The sequence below is a fragment of the Lactuca virosa genome, chromosome 8 (genome assembly GCF_052849685.1).
Source record: "Lactuca virosa cultivar CGN04683 chromosome 8, Lactuca_virosa_CGN04683_v6, whole genome shotgun sequence".
Lineage (NCBI taxonomy): Eukaryota > Viridiplantae > Streptophyta > Magnoliopsida > Asterales > Asteraceae > Lactuca > Lactuca virosa.
In genome coordinates, this window is record NC_136433.1 from 103,512,853 (window position 1) to 103,530,960 (window position 18,108).

At 34.6% G+C, this 18,108-nt stretch overlaps 2 protein-coding genes across 12 annotated transcripts; both read right to left on the reverse strand.

Moving 5' to 3' along the window:
- Window positions 1-9,677, reverse strand: LOC145134601 (chromatin modification-related protein EAF1 B-like). Of its 6 annotated transcripts, XM_079069440.1 has the most exons (24): window positions 9,337-9,676; window positions 8,431-8,611; window positions 8,277-8,331; window positions 8,115-8,200; window positions 6,986-8,036; window positions 6,770-6,889; window positions 5,815-5,970; window positions 5,535-5,723; window positions 5,251-5,331; window positions 5,084-5,141; window positions 4,501-4,997; window positions 4,356-4,409; window positions 4,208-4,265; window positions 4,007-4,095; window positions 3,864-3,917; window positions 3,699-3,779; window positions 3,466-3,603; window positions 3,179-3,295; window positions 3,003-3,106; window positions 2,719-2,916; window positions 2,309-2,639; window positions 1,013-2,141; window positions 795-933; window positions 1-303 (listed from the first exon to the last, which is right to left on the reverse strand). In XM_079069440.1, the coding sequence occupies exons 2-22, from the start codon at window positions 8,574-8,576 to the stop codon at window positions 1,113-1,115; spliced, it is 4,692 nt and encodes a 1,563-aa protein (XP_078925566.1). In that variant the 5' UTR covers window positions 8,577-8,611; window positions 9,337-9,676; the 3' UTR covers window positions 1-303; window positions 795-933; window positions 1,013-1,112. The 6 variants fall into 6 exon arrangements, with proteins under 6 accessions (XP_078925566.1, XP_078925570.1, XP_078925568.1 ...); XM_079069444.1 differs by lacking the exon at window positions 1-303 and having other exon boundaries at window positions 547-933; window positions 3,003-3,094; window positions 9,337-9,677; XM_079069442.1 differs by lacking the exon at window positions 1-303 and having other exon boundaries at window positions 547-933; window positions 8,431-8,599.
- Window positions 9,678-13,222: 3,545 nt separating this feature from the next.
- Window positions 13,223-16,883, reverse strand: LOC145132872 (Pentatricopeptide repeat (PPR) superfamily protein). 6 transcript variants are annotated; one of them, XM_079067821.1, is made up of 5 exons: window positions 16,686-16,883; window positions 16,082-16,160; window positions 15,321-15,716; window positions 14,094-14,500; window positions 13,223-14,012 (listed from the first exon to the last, which is right to left on the reverse strand). In XM_079067821.1, the coding sequence occupies exons 3-5, from the start codon at window positions 15,645-15,647 to the stop codon at window positions 13,313-13,315; spliced, it is 1,434 nt and encodes a 477-aa protein (XP_078923947.1). In that variant the 5' UTR covers window positions 15,648-15,716; window positions 16,082-16,160; window positions 16,686-16,883; the 3' UTR covers window positions 13,223-13,312. The 6 variants fall into 6 exon arrangements, with proteins under 6 accessions (XP_078923947.1, XP_078923946.1, XP_078923942.1 ...); XM_079067820.1 differs by having other exon boundaries at window positions 16,036-16,160; XM_079067816.1 differs by having other exon boundaries at window positions 16,082-16,204.
- Window positions 16,884-18,108: the final 1,225 nt, after the last annotated feature.

The window sequence follows — 18,108 nt, forward strand, 5'->3', positions numbered from 1 at the left end:
TTCTAGAGAAGATCTCAATGTTTTCATCCAAAAAGATCCTGGTTATTACTTTGGATCATATAACTATGAGAAACCTCCATTTCTTTTTGTCAAAGGGGTCTTACAAAGAATCTAAATGAAACTTTGGGTTACAACATTAAAGTTCTTGAAGGAACAGAACCCGCAAATGGTAATCCACACCAAAATCAATCAATCGAATGATCATACTGATCGCCTATCTTCCTCGAATCTTTAGCATACTCATTGTTTATCCGAGTAAATATAGCATGCTAAGTCCCCTTGTTTTTCCTCATCAAATGTCATCTAGATAAAATGTTCTCCATAAATTATGTTTAATAACTTTTATAGAAAATTGATGAGACACTTGAGAATAATGGGAAGATATATTAAAAAACTAGAAATTAACAGGGAAAATCTCATTTCTCTAACTTTGGTATCTTTATCCAGAGCAATTAAATTAAGGGCTTGATTTAGCTATTAAAACTGTAAAAAGCGGCTAATAATAAGTCTGCAGGAACTTGACTTCACACATGCTGATTAAAGTGATGCAGCAATGAAGGTGATTATAATAACAACATTTGAGCTCTCTAAGTATACACTAAATGAAGTATTAGTATTCACAAAATTCCCCCCAGGCTTTGGCCATTAACAATAACTACCCCACCGCCTATTACAAAAAAAAAAAAAAAAAAAAAAGGTACTAATATGGGCTAATCCAAGGATCAGAAAAATAGTAAACAAAATGTTTAAAAAAGAGACATAGACAGAGATGGAAGTCACAGCTGTACACGTACCTCATTATCCTCCTCCATCAACCCTCAATCCTAGTTCATGACTTCATCATTTTATACAAAAAACACCCAAGAATTAGCCCTCATTTCAGTTAACCTAATCCTAACATCTTCATAACAAATTGGCACTCTTTCATCCCATCTGCAAATCATATATCAAATCAAAATCCAATTTTTTTTATTTATTTTTTTCATTTAATAGAAGGGGAAATGAAACTAACCTGTAGATTGATTGGTGTTACTTGGGAATGAGAGCCCAACTCCTACGGTTGGTCCGGAATGCTCAATTCCGATCCAAAATTAGCAGGCAAAAGTGAGAGGTTATGAAGGCGGCTTTTGCTGCTGCCACTCAACTGCAGCCTGGTCAGAGCTTCCACTCTCCGCCCCTGCACCACCAGTTTGTGGTGGTGACAACCGCACAGAGTTAGAGTTCTTAGCATTATCCGCCATCACAACAGGTGTTTCACTACTATTTGCATCATTGACAGGTGTAGTCGTTTGAGAGGTGGTCACAGGTGACTCAGATGGATTGACTTTCTGAGTAAGCAACAACTTTTGAGGATTTATTGTTTGCAACGACTTGTGGTGGTTGTTGGATGGAGGAGGAGCATGATTTTGATTATTATTGTTATCAGTAGAAGCTTTTTGCTGCTGAGGTTGCTTTGATGTTTGCAGATGTGGCAATGGTTGACTTAAAGAAGAATGTAATATTGGTGGTTGCTTACCAGGATACATCATATGATGCATGACTTTCTGCTCACCTTTATCTGCAGCACTAGATTGGCCTCCGCCTCCTGAAAATCCATTCATATCGGCAGTCATCATACCTCCCCCCCTTCCACCTTTCATAAGCTTAGGTTGTTGGAACTGCTGACGTGGCCGCTGCTGTTGTTGTTTTGCAATTTGGTTGTTGCTGGTGGTGGTAATGGTTTGAGGGTTGCTCATAATCCCATGTGGCGCAGGTGCAGGTACAGGATGTTTCTGTGAAGGCACCAATGGTGGAGATGAAGCAGGAAGTTGAGAATCTTGTGGTGGCATTATGGGATTGGATGTAGGAAACTGTTGCTGTTGTTGTTGGCGTAATCGCTGTTGTTGAAGCTGTCTCTCTTTGGCGAATCGCATTGCAAAAGCCGGATGTTGTGGGTTGGTGGGCCCCTGGAAATGATGCGGATGATGGGAATTAGGGTTGAGCACACGTGGCGACTGTTGGGGTGAAATCGGACGTGGTGGCTGCTGGTGGTGGAGTGGGTATGACTGGACAGGCGGCAACGGAGGAACTCCTTGAGTGCTGCCACTTTGTGATGCTTGTTCCGCCGCCACCATCTTTTGGTGGTCCGTGTTTTGGTTGGGCTGTATAAAGAAATCAAAACATGATAAGGGTATTTTAGTCTTTTATTATATATATATATATATATATATATATATATATATATAAAGAATGAAATACGTTCCCTCAATTTGGCAAACCAAACACACAATGGAATGGAATCGCGAATTCTGATTACGACGGAACTCACCCGATTCGTATGCATAGCCTCACGTGATCTCAACAGGGAGTTTCCGTGAGCAGAGGTTGGTGTTGGCGTACCGGAAGTCAACAAACTAGTGGCGGAATTCATCATAGAGGGGGGTCTTGCCATCTTGATGCCTCTAGTCATCCCACACATAACACCCATACCACTTCCAGCTGGCAACATGCGTACACCTCGATCGGTTACCGAGTGGGACCCAGGAGGCAAACTCGACTGATTTGCGTTTCTTGCAGACAACATCTGATTGTACTGTTGCAATTTTTGCTGGTCATCTACCGATAACGACCCCGCTCTAGGGATCCCGTATCTTCCCTCCCTATACATACAATAAAAAAAAAAAAGTAAGAATTTGGAACAAAAACAAGCCATTCAAAGAAAGTTATTTACTGAATTACCTGACAGATGGATTAAGAGAGGAAGAAGCAGAGGGAAGATTAGTTCCATGAACGGAATTGGAAGAACCAGGAGCTGAAGGAGCAGGAAGCATAGGCGGTACAGTACCGTGATTCAGAACCGGTAACCCACCCGGACCTTGAAAACCAACCGGAACAACATCTGGGCTCGATGAGATTGGTTCAGATAGTTCTAGAGGCCTATTTTGGTAATTACACAGAATATGGTATTATAAAACGAAAGTAAAAAAAAAAGGGGGTAGTAAAAGGTAAAATAGAGAACTCACGTGAGGACAGGCCCGCCATTAAGGTTATTTGGAATGACTTGAGAAAGAGCAAATGCATGAGAAGTATGAGGCTGCTGTAACTGTTTTGGATCCTGATTATCATTCTTTGCAGAAAAAAGATTATATGAGTACATAATAATTGCATAAAATAAGTTAAAAAGTTGTTGAGAGACTACCTGTGACCTTCTGTAATGTTGTTTATGTCCAATCATAATAATTTTCTCAAAATGAGATTTCAGTGTATCCTCTTCCATTGGTCCCTGCAACCGTTGAAATAATTGTCTTGCACTGCCCTGTATCAACATACATACATACATACAAAAACCAACAATTTACCTCAATCATACACACACCTTAAAACTTCAAACACATAAACTATATATATATATATATATATATATATATATATATTTATATATATATATATATATTACAGATATAAAAAATAAAATTTGAATATTGCCTCTGGAATGCCGGGTAAAGTAGAGGGATAAGGCTGGGAGTTCCCTGAATCTTCAGCACTATCAGCCCCATCACCAGTATTTCGATCCATCAATATTTTATGCCGCTCTTTGCATTCTTTTGACTTGCGAAAAATGCACTGCACAAACATGTAACAAATTAACCTTTTTAAAATAAAATACAATTTTTTTGGGAATTGGGATACGATATGATATGATATGATATGTTAGTTACCTTGAATTGCAAGGTGCTGTTAATGGCATCACTTATAAGCTCCCAGTTTGGACCCATATCATGAACCAACACAACAAGTGCCTGAGGAGACAACAGACATTTTATAAACAACACTTATTTCTCAACAAATATAATATATAAAAATTTAGTGAAAAAAAGTTTGACCTGGTCTTCAAATAACGACCATGGACTTCCTGACCCTGGCTGCCCAACAGGGGTCTGCAGAGTTGACTTCTCAATTAATCCGTGTAACGAAATAGAAAAGGAATTTAGAGTGTAATTAAAAGCAATGAATTAATTAATAATACCTTAAGTGCTTTGGCTTTCCTTCCACGATCACGCACTAGTAATTTCATGATCTTATTCGGGTTGGACATATTACTCATTTGAGAAGCCACTGTAGAAGCCAAGGAATCAAACCAACCAAGTGAGTAAGATTGTTAATAAATGTATCAAGAATCAAATAGTCTGCCAAATTTAAACATATACAACAATAGGAAGATGCATACCACTGCTTCCATTCGAATCAAATTGATGTGCATCCAGCCTCCTTCTTGAGTGATCCTTCTGCATTTGTATATCAACATGTTTAATCTTACAATATGACTCTACAACAAAGTGCAAAGCATTATTTTTATTTAAACGTTGGAATTTTACCTGGTCACTTTGAAAATTAGAATCAAGTTGCCATCGGTGGTCAAACGTGGATCCCTGAAACAACAAAAAACAAGATTAAAAGTCAAAACAGGTAGAAGACAAAAAAAAAAAAAAAAAAAAAGACTCCGAGTAAATGTCAACATACCGGATGTTTTACCTTCTTTTTCTTTTTAGGTCTATTTGAAACTTCCATGGAGTCAAACTGTAATTGCTTTTCATAGTCTCCCACTGACTCAGCTTCCATATTATTCGGTATCTGGGACCCACCATGTAAACTACTTTGTTCATCTTGAAAGGAATTTGTATCACCACTTGAAGCATCTGTCCTATGTGGCGCTTGTACGCTTCCAGAAGTTCCAGCATGGAATGGACTTATAATCCTCTGTCTGGAAGCAGTACGCACTCTTTTTGTAGGAATAGAGACATTTAAGCTGGTGGCAGGTCTTTTCCCACTCAAAATAGAGGGTTGGGTCCCACCAGTTTGCATGAATGACACATCACCTCCCATCTCATATGATCTCCCCCCATAAATTTTAAAGTTTTTCCTTCTTTTTTGAGCAGCTTTTGAAGATTTGTGACCTTCAAACCCTCCAGGCACATAATATGTGTTTGTTTCTCCTTCGTCCTCTTCAAATGCATTTTCTTGAAATTCAAAGTCTTAACAGTTAGAATTTTAACTGATATACTATTAACAAGGTCTCAACAATTAATACCAAATCTTATAATACCTGCAACAGCATCATAGCCAGATGTATCCACTTCCTCTTGCATGATACTTCCAGTTCTCTAAACAAGTTTCGAAACAAATATCAGTGAGCAAATTGCAAGAAATACCAACATACTTTACTCTTTTTACCAATATGGACAATGTACTTTACTTTTCACCCATATTTACCTCAAACTGCAGCAAATGGGATTCAATTGCTTTCCTGTAGGCCTCAATCGCGCCAGGTGGAACTGTATAAAAGAGGTTCTCCTGCATTACAGTGTAACAAAGTTGTTATGAAACCAGTTAAACATTGAAGTATTAATGTGTGCACATTTTGTCTCGGTTTATGGCATTGTGTTTGTGTGGCAATAATATATAGTAAAAAAAAAAAAAAACTGAAAAAGATAGTGAAATGTGATGTAATAGTGATTGCAACGTGACGTGTGAAGATACCAAGTGTTAGTCCATACTTCTGTCAAATTGTCCTCCCAGGAAAGGTCCATGATGCCTAGATCAGATATAGTATCAGTTGTCACAGGTGCTTCAGTTGGGTTGTACTGAGCTTTAGAGCTATTATACTCCAAAAACCTCATTGCATATCCCTGAATCCCAACTCCATGATCTTTTGTAAGTTGTGACTCTGATTCCTCGCGTTTCACCTGTTAAATGTCACAACTCACAATATAAGTTGTGGTCTTTCTTATACTCACAATAAGTCAATAAAAGATTACAAAAACTTATAAAAAAGACCTGTATCAAGTGCCAGAACTCCATGACTGCTTCTGCTAAAGTGTGAGACACTTCCTTTTGCTTTTGCAGTGAGCTTTGATTATTGAATCTTACACGTGAAGAAAAAGCAACTCTCTTTGAGAGTTGAGCAGCTGCAGTTACCTTCCAAAGGCGCTCCTGTTTATAAACATAGGAGCAAATACTCACTAATTGAGTTAATGGGCTTAAAGGGTTAAGCACTGAATTTGGACAGCTATACAGGTCCTTTTCTACTTAATCTAATGGGTTAAGCCACTAAGAGGTTGTTTCCTTTTGACTTAATCAACTTGATGGGTTAAGCACTTAATCTGGATAGCTACACATGGTTGTTTCTTTTTTACTTAATCTGGGAAGAATGACTTAATGAACTTCATTGCTTAATGTATTAAGACACTAAGCATTTACCTATTTTCATTTCTTCTTTTTTCCTCCCAACTCCTCTCATGTTAGATTAATGAATATTGCAAAAAAGAATTCAGAATGTAAGGGTAAAATGGTCATTTAATCTCATTCAAACAAGGTATTCGACCTCAAAAAATAAACAGGCCATATGTATGCAACAAGCCAACAATTTATCGACATCATTATTCATTCAGCCACTTTACCCGTACAATTTATCGGGGAAAAGAGAAAGAGCCCTTAACCCTATACCTGTTTGCCCTTCTTCTTTTATACTTCCTGCTCCTCTAATGTTAAAATGGATGAATATTGTTAAAACTGATAAATATTGTCAGTTTTTTTTTTTTGAATGTAAGGGTAAAAAGGTCATTTAGTCTCATTGAGGTTATTTATTCTGTCTAGATAACAAATGAACCATATGCATACACTTTATCCAGACAAACATCATTACCCATTCAGCCACTTTACCAATACATGACTTAATGGAGGATAATTAAAAAAGAAACAGCCCCTTAGATTTTTATCAGCAAAAACAAACCTGGGCAAAATCATTAGCCAACCATGACATTTCCTCAAGCACAAAATCCCATTGTGATTTTAGACGTCTCTCCAATGGCAAAGTTCTAACAGACAGCTCAGCAATCCTCTTACGTTTTGCCTGTTTACAATATAATCTCAAATCAGCTATTTAGGACACTTCTATGGGGAGGCAATCAAATGCCTTGAATTTTAAAAAATGAAAACAAAAAACAACCTCTATAATTCGAGCCTCTTCTAAAATCGAGTCTTCATGTTCTTTGGTTGCCTGTTTGAGGTTTTCCTGAGAGCATGCATTTTGCTCCGCCACATCAGCACAATGCCTAGCAGTGTCATTTGAAGCCTGATGCTTTCTTTCTGTTTCTGAGGTATTGCAGCCATCTGCAACATCTTTTCTGGTAGCAACAGAATTCTTCAACTCATTTTGCGAGCAAGATTCAGATCCTTTCAGACCTTCCTCTTCCTTAATAGAAGAGCCATCATCATTCTTATCTTTATCTTTATCAACATTCAATATCTTATCATCCTTTTCTGCAACTAAATTATTACCTACCACATCTACTACCTCCTTTGATGCAAAACTATTCCCATCATACCCATCAAAACGTTGACTGGTTTGACCGCATGATGACTCAGAATCCAACACCTTTGTGGGAATCACTGCACCATTATTTCCATCATCATGTCTGATTTTCACCTCTTCCATGTTTCCAACCCCATTGGTGGGAGTGGGACCCACAAAAATTTCAGTTTTCACTGTGTCTGCATGAGGAGGACATTTGGAATCTGTCAAGTCTTCTACCTGTTCTTGATGATTCTCTTGAGTGTTTTGTTTAACATTAGCATCTAAAACAGCAGAATATGGACCATGTGGAGGTCCAAGGATTGATTGTCCAGCTGGCACACCATCTAACTCATTAGGACTTTTAGGATTGGAGTTGGAAGCATGTCGAAAAGGAAGAAAATGAGCACCACGAGAAGGAACTGCATCAGTAGAACTTGAACGGGCCCCATCCCGATTTGGTCGAGACCTAATCCTACGTTTATATGATTTTTTAGGAAGTTCCAACACAGCAGAGTCTACGCCTGATTCCTTGCTGATGTGTCCAACATCCAATTTGGACAAGTTAATGTTATTTGCACCATCGAATAGCATGAGATTATCAGCACTGTTGGGTTCACAGACTGAAGGAGCACCTAGTCTACCGCTACTTTCAACTGAATCTCCATGAGGTGAAGCAGTAATTGCAAAACTACCCTTTGCTTCACTAAGAAAACCATAATAAAAGATTATCAATAATCATGCTGGAAACACTTGCCACATTCATTACACACTAGATACAGACCTTGTCAGATGTCGATCTGTCAGCGATGTGGACTGGAAGCTAATCGATGCTGCATTCCCAGGTTTCAAGTCTAAAGGGTCTCCACCCTGCAAATACCAAGCATTTCATCACCAATCTATGCTTAAAGATTTTCAAACATAAAGATAATATTAGTCCCATTACTTTCTGTAGAAATTCCAATTCTCTTCTAAATTTCTCAGCAGCAGTGAATGTTTGCCTGCAATAAAACATACATTATTATATTGGCTTGATTTCAGAAAAAAAACTCAGGGGTCAAAGCAAAATTTTGCAACATAAAGAAGAGCACAACTGTTACCTAAGTTCCGCTTGAGTTTTTTCAAGATCTGACGATTGCTGCAGAGATGGTTTTGAAGAAATTCCAACTCCGGTGTCAATAACTCCTCCCATTGAATCAAACTCAGCATTGACTATAAGCATAAACCCTGAAGTACATCCATGCATGCCCTCTTCAAGCACCTAGAGGTCTGTTCATGACCCTAATTCAAAAACTAAATCAAATTACAGATATATATATATATATATATATATATATATATATAGAGAGAGAGAGAGAGAGATTACAAAATATTCTCATTCCTAATGGTCATGCACACAGAGAGAGAAAGAGGTCATATGTTATATAAGGTATGCCACCAAACCTGAATATGTTGTATGGAAAAACAAAGATCATAGAAAATGAACTAACTTGGAAATTATCTACACCCAGATAACCATTTCTTGCTATAACAGTAGCATAGTTATGATTCAATTCATGAATCCAAAGAAAGCTAGCTACCAATCTAGGTGTCCAAGATAAGTTAGTCAGTCATAGTGCACAAATGAGCAAGCCAATTCAATTCTCATCAGTAAAATTCAAATAATTGCACTGTATATTATACCCCATTGCTTAGTACACTCCATGCCCACGTGCAACCACCATTATAAACGTTCATAATCTCAAGAAAAATGCCCCAGTAATATAGAGTTACCAACGCCCCATGTTTGAGAAATGAAAAACGACCCTAGTTTTTGTCACTTTGACACTTGGTTAGGTTTCAGGCATGCATTCAATCAAAATGCCCCAATACAACACTGCAATTACATAATTACACATTCATTGACCTATAATCTACTAGAGTGAAAAAATTCCAACAGTTCCAAGTTCTAGGGTTTACACAATATATAACATTTCGTCCAATTCTAGGGTTTCTGTGAGAAATACCTGAATTGCGAAGAGCACTGCAACAATCTCCAGCTAGGAAACCTTTCCCCTCTCCCCTGAGGTGCTTCTATGATGTAAAATAGATCAATTTCCAAATCAAAAACGAATTTTTGCCCTAGAAAATATAGGACATCAAAAGAATCGACTGAGTGCGTCCTTTTTGAAATTGTTTACCCTAATCACTCACAAATTATACATATACATAATATATATGAATGTCCTTTGTGTGAAAGATTGGTGTGTATGTAATGTTGTTCGTTCTGGTTCGTCTTCAAGCTCGAATTCCTCTCTCTTAAGCAGATTTGCAAAAAACTATTTCGTCGTCTCTGTGAGTAGTGGGCTGGACATGCAGACGCAGATGGAGAGGGCTTTTTTGGTCGTATTTGGGCTTTTTGCTTACCTTTTGTTGTTGAAAAGGGATTTGGTTTCAAACTTCCAAGGAAACAATAGAAATAGTATCTTTTTATCATATATCTAGTATGATATTTATATCTTTTATTTTAATCTTAAAAAATCTATTCAACTATAACATCATTTAAATTTAAATATTACATTTAAAAATAAAGTTTTTCGAAAAAACAATTGACATGGATAAGCTATTTTAAAATACATTGATTGAATAAAAAAAATTAAAAATACAATCTTATAATAAAAAATCAAAAGTATAATGGTATAGTATACCGAGTCTTCATGTTTAGTTATTCATGTTTAGTTATGGGTTTCTTGGAAACTATGACTTCTCAAAATATCATAATCCTATATGTGCGTGTGTGGTGTGTATGTTGGGTACCAACCACATTTCATACTCAAAATATTGAAAACTAATAAATAGCTTTGTAACATCTTAAATATAAACGACCACACTTATGGTTCTTAATTTATAATAATACAAGTTTATCATAAAAATCTAACATGTAAGTCTTTCAATTGAAACATATAGTACCCCTTTTGTATTCTACATATTTAAATGAAAATATAATGTTTTGGGTTTGTGTCGTGGAAAATGAAGTTTATGTAGACTTTTGAACATTAAACATATGTATTTTGATTCAAATTCCTTATATGTGGTTGTTATACAATATACATTAAACATATGTGAATGATACATATTACATGGTTAATGTCATAGTTGGAAAATTATAACCTCGATGAATTTGGCATACATGACTAATATATATTAAGCATTGAACGCAAGGCATAAAATGATATTTTCATAAATTGATTTATGGGAATATAGCAAGAAAATACATTTCTAAATTTGTATACTTCTTGCATACGTGCTGCAAAAGTTATGTTGAAAATAGGTATCCAAAGTGGATTAGTTATGATTGTACTTGGTACAAAGTATATGTTTATAACATGTAAAAAAAATATATGTTCAATATATATATGATTAAAACCCATTTATAAAATGCATTTATCTATCACTCTACTCTACGTTGACTTGCTTTTCCTTATTGTTTATTGGTTCGTCGCTTATTTTGTACATAGAATAAATTATGTGAAATAAAAGGATAAAAAATAGTGTCCATATACGGACCATGGATGTACCCTTTAGTCGCGAGAGGAACCGGGTAAACAAAGTCGCAATACGAATGAATGGTAGCTCGTTGGGCTTGTCGTTTGCTCTCAAAGGTGCTAGTTCGAATCCAGTTCGTGACAAACACAGAACCTTTGATCATAGAATATCTCGGGGCCTCTATAGGTAAATACGGGGCTTTGGCAGCTGCACTTTTTTTATATGATGCATCGAATGCTTCCTTTACTCAAAGGAAGGGGAAAATATTATTTTATATGTATCAAGGATAAATTGTTGGAAATTTTAATGGAATAAGAAAGTTGACTAGTTTTCATTATCTTACATTGGTGGGGGAATAAACATTTAGTCAGTTTCCTTATGTGTCCATTGGTTCTCATAATCAACATAATCACTTCAATAAACTAAAACCATAGGAACCATTCTTGTCATGAAAAAAATTAGAGACTGTATTTGAGACCTTTTATAAAGTATAAGGACCATTTGTGTAATATAATCATAAAGGCAGGGAGAGATGTTATTAGAATTTAATATTTGTCTGGTACTTTTAATTTTATTTTTTAACCAATTTTTAAAACTTTCAAACCGTCTAAAATTTAACTTAAATGTAAGTGGAATGTTCTTAACAAATTTCATCGGCTTCTTTAAAACCCTCACTTCTCAAATTCTATCGATTTCTTTTCCGATCACTTTTGGCAACAATGGAGGTGTTTCTTATTCAACTTATAAAAGGGGTCCATGTTTATATAATGTTCGACTCGACATAATACTTAGCAACAACAAATGACGAATTAAAAATACATGTCGTCATGACACACAATTGGAAGAACTTATTGAAGTCGTACGCTTGACCGGATAATGTTGATTTTTATGTTGTTGGAAATGAGAACAACGGTGGTGGTGGTGGTGGTCTAGTGTCCATGAGCAAGACAGTTTGACTCGTTTATCAATGAAAATGAATCTAAGCACATGCATATCATAGTAAACACTCAACTTTAGTAGGAGGGATCGGGAACGATGCTTATTGGCCTAAGTCTGCTGACATGTTATCCTATGCTAGGCGGTTTCCCAGAATGAGCATTGAGGTTATTAGCCGATGTATGATTACCGGTTAAAATATGAGATCATTTGATAACGTAATTGTATAAATTTCTTCTAATAATTGAGATCTATATTTGAATTGGAGCTCTCACGAGATATTCATTTAATTAATCTCATGTAAAGCTTTTCTATGATTTTAGTCTGAGATCATTTAATTAACCGAAGAGATCTGAGATCATTTCGTAATTAACTCTTGAGTTTCTTCAAACGATCGAGATATATAATGAATTAGAATTTTCATATGAGTTATTTATTTAATTAGTCTCATGTAATTTTCAATTCCATGACTTTAGTCTCAGATCATTTATTTAATCGAGATTCATTTATGATTGTGGTTTTTAGTTGAATTTAATACATTTGTAACCTATTATGATTTCACTTTGAGATCCATAGTTTGGATCAAATTGCAAATGTCAAAGGGTTTCAGTCATTTGAATTTGAATAAATGTAGATTCAATTGTTTACAAAAAAAAAATTATTACAAAAAACCTAAGTGACATGGTAACTTTTCGAAATTTTAAGATTCAGATATTATTATTATTATTATTATTATTATTATTATTGATTTCATGTTTACTTCCCAAGGTCTAAATGATGTTGTTATCAATATTGATGGATTAATTGAGTTTCGTGCGAAGGATATGCCTTGGATAAACAATGACACCTTGGTAACACCATTTTCTTCCTTTGATCCTTCAATGGAACAATTTTCTCTTTTTTTAATAGCCGATCAGTTGAGTCGAACCGAAATCGAAAGTGTCAATTACTTTATCGAGTTCGAGCTTGAGCTTGAAAATCAAGGCTCGAGTCAAATTTCAAGCTCGTGAGTACTCGGTTCAATTACAATGACCAGGTATGTAAAAAAAGATAGACATATATATATATATATATATATATATATATATATATATATATATATATTGTTAAAACCAAAGAAAAAAAAATATACTCACTTAACTTTGGTATATAGTGATTAGTGAATATTTAATACATCACTGGTGGAACTTTGCGCTGAAAATTACAAAATCTCTTATGCAATGAAGTTCCCAACAGCTAAAACTATAAATATCAGCACCTTTTATTTGGTTGACCTCCACGTGGCTCTTTCCACTTCAAAGAACTTAATGCAAGACTCTTGTCTACAAAAGCATGATAAACTTCATTAACACACATAGCATCCATAAATCATGATCGATAATTGTTTGTAGTGATTTTAACACGCACATAATTTAAATGAACAAATGCATATTAAAAAAAAACATTAGATTATTGTTCTTGTATGAAATAACATAGTTTTTGTAATCATATATAACAACACATTAAATCCCTCAAAAGCTTTTATCGTCTAGAATCTGATTTTCCAACAGAAGAAAGCATAAGCCTCAACTCCTTCACATGGTTACTCATTCCATTCATATTGTAAGCTTTAATCATAGTTCTATACGTAATCTTATCAGGTTCACACCCTTTACTTTCCATCATCACCAACACCCCCTTCATTTCCGCTAAGCATCCCATCATACCATAAGCATCCACCAAACAATTAAAAAACACAGTGTCAACCGTCACATCCGAACTTTCAATATACCGCAATAGCCCCCCGATCTTTTCCGCTTTGCCATTTTGAGCATAACCTCGTACAAGCGAACAAAGAGTGACACAGTTTGGTTTTATACTCTCGGATTGCATCAACCGAAATAAAAATTCCATTTGATTTACATCCCCAGCTCTCCCAAATGCATCTATGACTATATTGTAAGTCACTAGAGTCCATGAGAAATGATATTTTTGCATATATTCCATCACTGCACTCATCTTTTTATAGTTTCCGGTTTTTCCATATGAATCTAGAAGTATATTGAAGGTTTTGATGTTAGGTTGAATTCCAGCACTTAGAAACTTCTCATAACATTTTTCCATTGTTTCAATTTGACCACTTCCACCGAATGCTCTTAGGGTTGAATTCATGGTCCATACATCAGGCTTACATTCCCTTTGGCGAAGCATTTCCACTAATGTTGATTCCATGTCAGCGAATCTTTTGCAAATTGGAAAACAAAAACATTCATATGTTAGTCCCGTGTAGCCTAAAAAAGTAATCTATTTGTTGAAGGATTACCTTTTTGCTTTCCCGTATGCATCAATAAGGGTATTGTAAGTAACTGTATTGGGGTTGACTCCTTGTGAGACCATTTCAGAAAGCAGAGATTGCACTTTATCAAACTCATGAAAATGAAGGCATGATTTTATGAGGATGGAATATGTGTAGACATCAGGGTAGCAGTTGGGTGTGTTCTTCATCTCTTCTAGAATAGAAAATGCTTTTCTAAATAGGCCACTTCGACTGTAGGCAGAGAGAAGAGCAGTGTATGACTCTTGGTTTACATCACAGCCTTCATCAATCATGGCTTGAAACAAGGAATTTGCTCTCTCAGGTTGCTTACATTTTCCAAGCATCACAAGTAGCTTCACGTATATAGCAGAGTTAGGTCTGTACCAAAGCTGCTCACGAAGTAGTTCAAAAACCTGAAAAACATACAGTGTCATGATATTAAATATTAATAACAACAAAGTTATATTGAATTCTCTTGTTTCTTGCTACTGTGCTGATGAAATGCTTAGGAGAATGTTGTTGAAGAAATAATTAAATGATGAGAGGTGTTGATAAATTATGTGTGATGATGCCTAATAGGTGTTTGATGAAATGCCTGTTTTTTTTTCTCTTTAAGAGTTGGAAATCACAAAATTGAAGGTTGGAAGTTTGTGAAAGAATTTGGTAGATTTTTGAAGCACGATGTCTTAATAAGAAAAGTATTGAAACTACAATTCCGTAATAGAAGTATAGAACAGAAAAGAAAGTAAGATTATACAAAAGTAATATTTATTGCTTTGTTTCGTAATACATGTTATTTTCATTAACTTTTTTTTTTTTCTTATTAAAGCATTATACATTGAAAGTACAACGCTTTAATACGAAAAAGTAATTAATGAAAGTAGAATGTTGCAATCACCAAATCAATTAAAGTGTTTCTACTTTCATTTATTAAAAGTTGGCTAAACTTTAAAAAAATGATACAACAACAGATCCCAAATGCCTTGTTATTGATAAGCCTCTTATATTGCAATTTGAAACATTCTTATTTTTATTTTTTAGATGTTAATGATACAGACAATCAATCTGTCCGATACACGGTATCTAACCTAGTATCTTAATGTGTCACTAAGTTTGCAGCATACCATAAAACTTGAGAATTGGATGGCCCAGTAAGCTGAATTTGAATTACAACACAAACATCGAAATACGTGTGAAAATCAAAGTTAAATTGAGAAACAAGTAAAGAATTACCTTAAGAGCAGACTCCCAACGCAAAGCAGCGATACGTTCGTGAAGCGCTTCGAGTACAGTTCCCGGAAACAGCCTCGTGGATCCTTTTTTCTTCTCAATCACCGCCTTCGTAGCCTCTCTTCTTAATATTACCGATATGGCCTTTTGCGACGCGATTTTCTTATTTACTTGCTCTTTCCTTTCTCTCCTCACCTTTTCATCGTCAATTGGAAATGATTCTTCCCTTACCGGATTGACATTGGTGGCTCCGGTGGGCTTTTTATTCTCCGGAAATCCATTAAAATCCGGCCGGAAATGATTCACCGCCGGCCCAGGGAGGGAGACCATGGGTGATGGGGATGAGGTTTGTTTGTAGTCCGGGTGCTTATGAGATATTTAGGTCCCGTTTGATAGTTCCTGAATGAGAAAGTGCTGTCTGAGTAATAAATTCTGACCGAATAAAAAACTATGCTGTTTGATTGTACATCTGACTGAATTTGTTGAATGATGCAAAATGACCATTTTACCCCGATGCTCAAGAATCTTTTTATTAAATATACTATTAATAAAAAAAATTAAAATTATTTCATACATGTAATATTAATTTAAAATATACTATTAATCAAAAATTTATGAAACTTGATAGAAATATAAATTTTATACAAAAATTTATGAAACTTGATAGAAATATAAATTTTATACCAAAGTGTGGTATAACATTGTAGGCATACGATACCATTAAAATTATTCACCCATCCGAATTATGCATTGGAGACCTTCACCTTTAAGCATCAAATCAAAAGCCTTAATGATCTCACAAAATGGCAATTCATGTGTTATGAATTTCTCCAACTCAAGTTCCTGCACAAAATCAACTCAAACTCTATCCCTCCAAATTTTGTTTCCTGTTGAAAACAAAAAAATATATATATTAGATTCATCAATCATATATATCAGATTCACCAATATATATATATATATATATATATATATATATATATATATATATATATATCAGATTCATCAATCAAAAAAAATTTTGCACAACATTTCTCTATAAAAAAAATTTCTGCACAGCATTTTTCTTTCAAGTTTTTCTTTTTTGAGCAGCAAATTTCTCTTTCAACTTCAGAAACAGCAAAGGACAAGCAGATAGAACAAAAAAATCGGAACTTCAACATCAAAAAATCGGAACTTGAACAGCAACAAAATTGGAACTTGAACGGGAATAAAATCGGAACTTGAACAGAAAAATAGTCGAATTGAACAGCAAAAATGGGAACTTCAAGCAGAAAAAACGCAATTGAGAAGAGAGAGAACAAATTGAACAGCAAAAATAGGAACTTCAAGCAGAAAAAACGCAATTGAGAAGAGAGAGAACCATACTTGATGAGAAGAAGCAGCAAAATCGAAAATCTGTAGAGCTGTAGAGGCGCAAATCGTCGATCGATGGGGGGCACAGCTTCGTCGATCGCTTGAAAGAGAGAAAAACGGGATGAGGCGCTGGAGGCGCTGAAATATGGAACGGGGCAAGGGCTCTTTTGGAAATTATCTCTTCCTTTCTTAGTCCGTACTCATTTTGGAGTTTATGAACTTGTTACACTTCCGGAAATCTATATATATATATATATATATATATATATATATATATATATATATATAAAATAGTAATTATATTCATTTTCATCAATTTTACATTCATTTTCAAAATTTTTGTTTTTATCCACATCTTAAATGTTATTATAAATTTGATCCAAATTTTACATATTTCAAAATTTTGTTAAGTATTCATCTTAAATTTAGTTTTATTTTTACATTTTTTTTTTCAAATTTTAGTTTCAAATATATTTTTTTTACTTTATCAAATCATAATTATACAAAAATAACATATTTTCATAAAAATAACTTTTAAATTTTTTTATTAAAAAAGAGTTTTTATATGTTAAAATATTAAAAAAAAAAACATATGCTTAATTTTTCTTTTAAACAGACATTTATCAAACGTTTATATATATTAAAGAGGTATAGTTTAGTGTGTTGCCATTCCACATAATGTCTATGTAATCTTTTATGTTAATATAAAAATATATGTTGGCTGATGTTAGTTGTATTAATCTTATATATAAAAATATGTTGGATATGATAAATTTGGCCTTATAAAAAATGTATTGGACAGATTTTTGAAGTAACAACTAAGAAGTGTTTAAGTCAACTTGAATATGCAAATCTCGACACCCAAAAAAAACATGTTGTTTAATTGTTTTTTCCCTTGCTTTTTCCTTCACAGGTGGCATTAGAAACCCAAAATTATAGGCTTTTTTTGTTTACTTTTTGCTTATTATTTTACTCTTTTCTCAAAACACAAGTGAGTTTTTTCCTTGTTTTTTGTTTTATCGACAAGCAAAAAAAGTCTCTTTTAGCTACTCTATACATACATGATACAAGAAAATAACATTATACTTTCCTCTATGTGTTAACAGCCTACAAGTAAAAAAAGACAAGCCCTAACACATGGGTTCTGCAGTCAAGGTTTCTAGCAATGGAAAGCAGTCGACTAGCAAACAATTTCAACAGATACTTTGGTGCGAGTAGAAGGATAGGATGTATATTAAGAAAGAGATGTCAAGAGAAGTCATTGAATTGTAAAATTCCTTATGCAAACTTCTCTATTGATCAAGTAGTTAGATATTTTAGCTAATATTCTTTATTGTAAGAGTTTCGATACATCAAATGAATTTCGGTTTGTAATTTTTATTCCATTTATTGAAGATTGGTACTATTGACATTTATTTATAATAGTAACGTACTT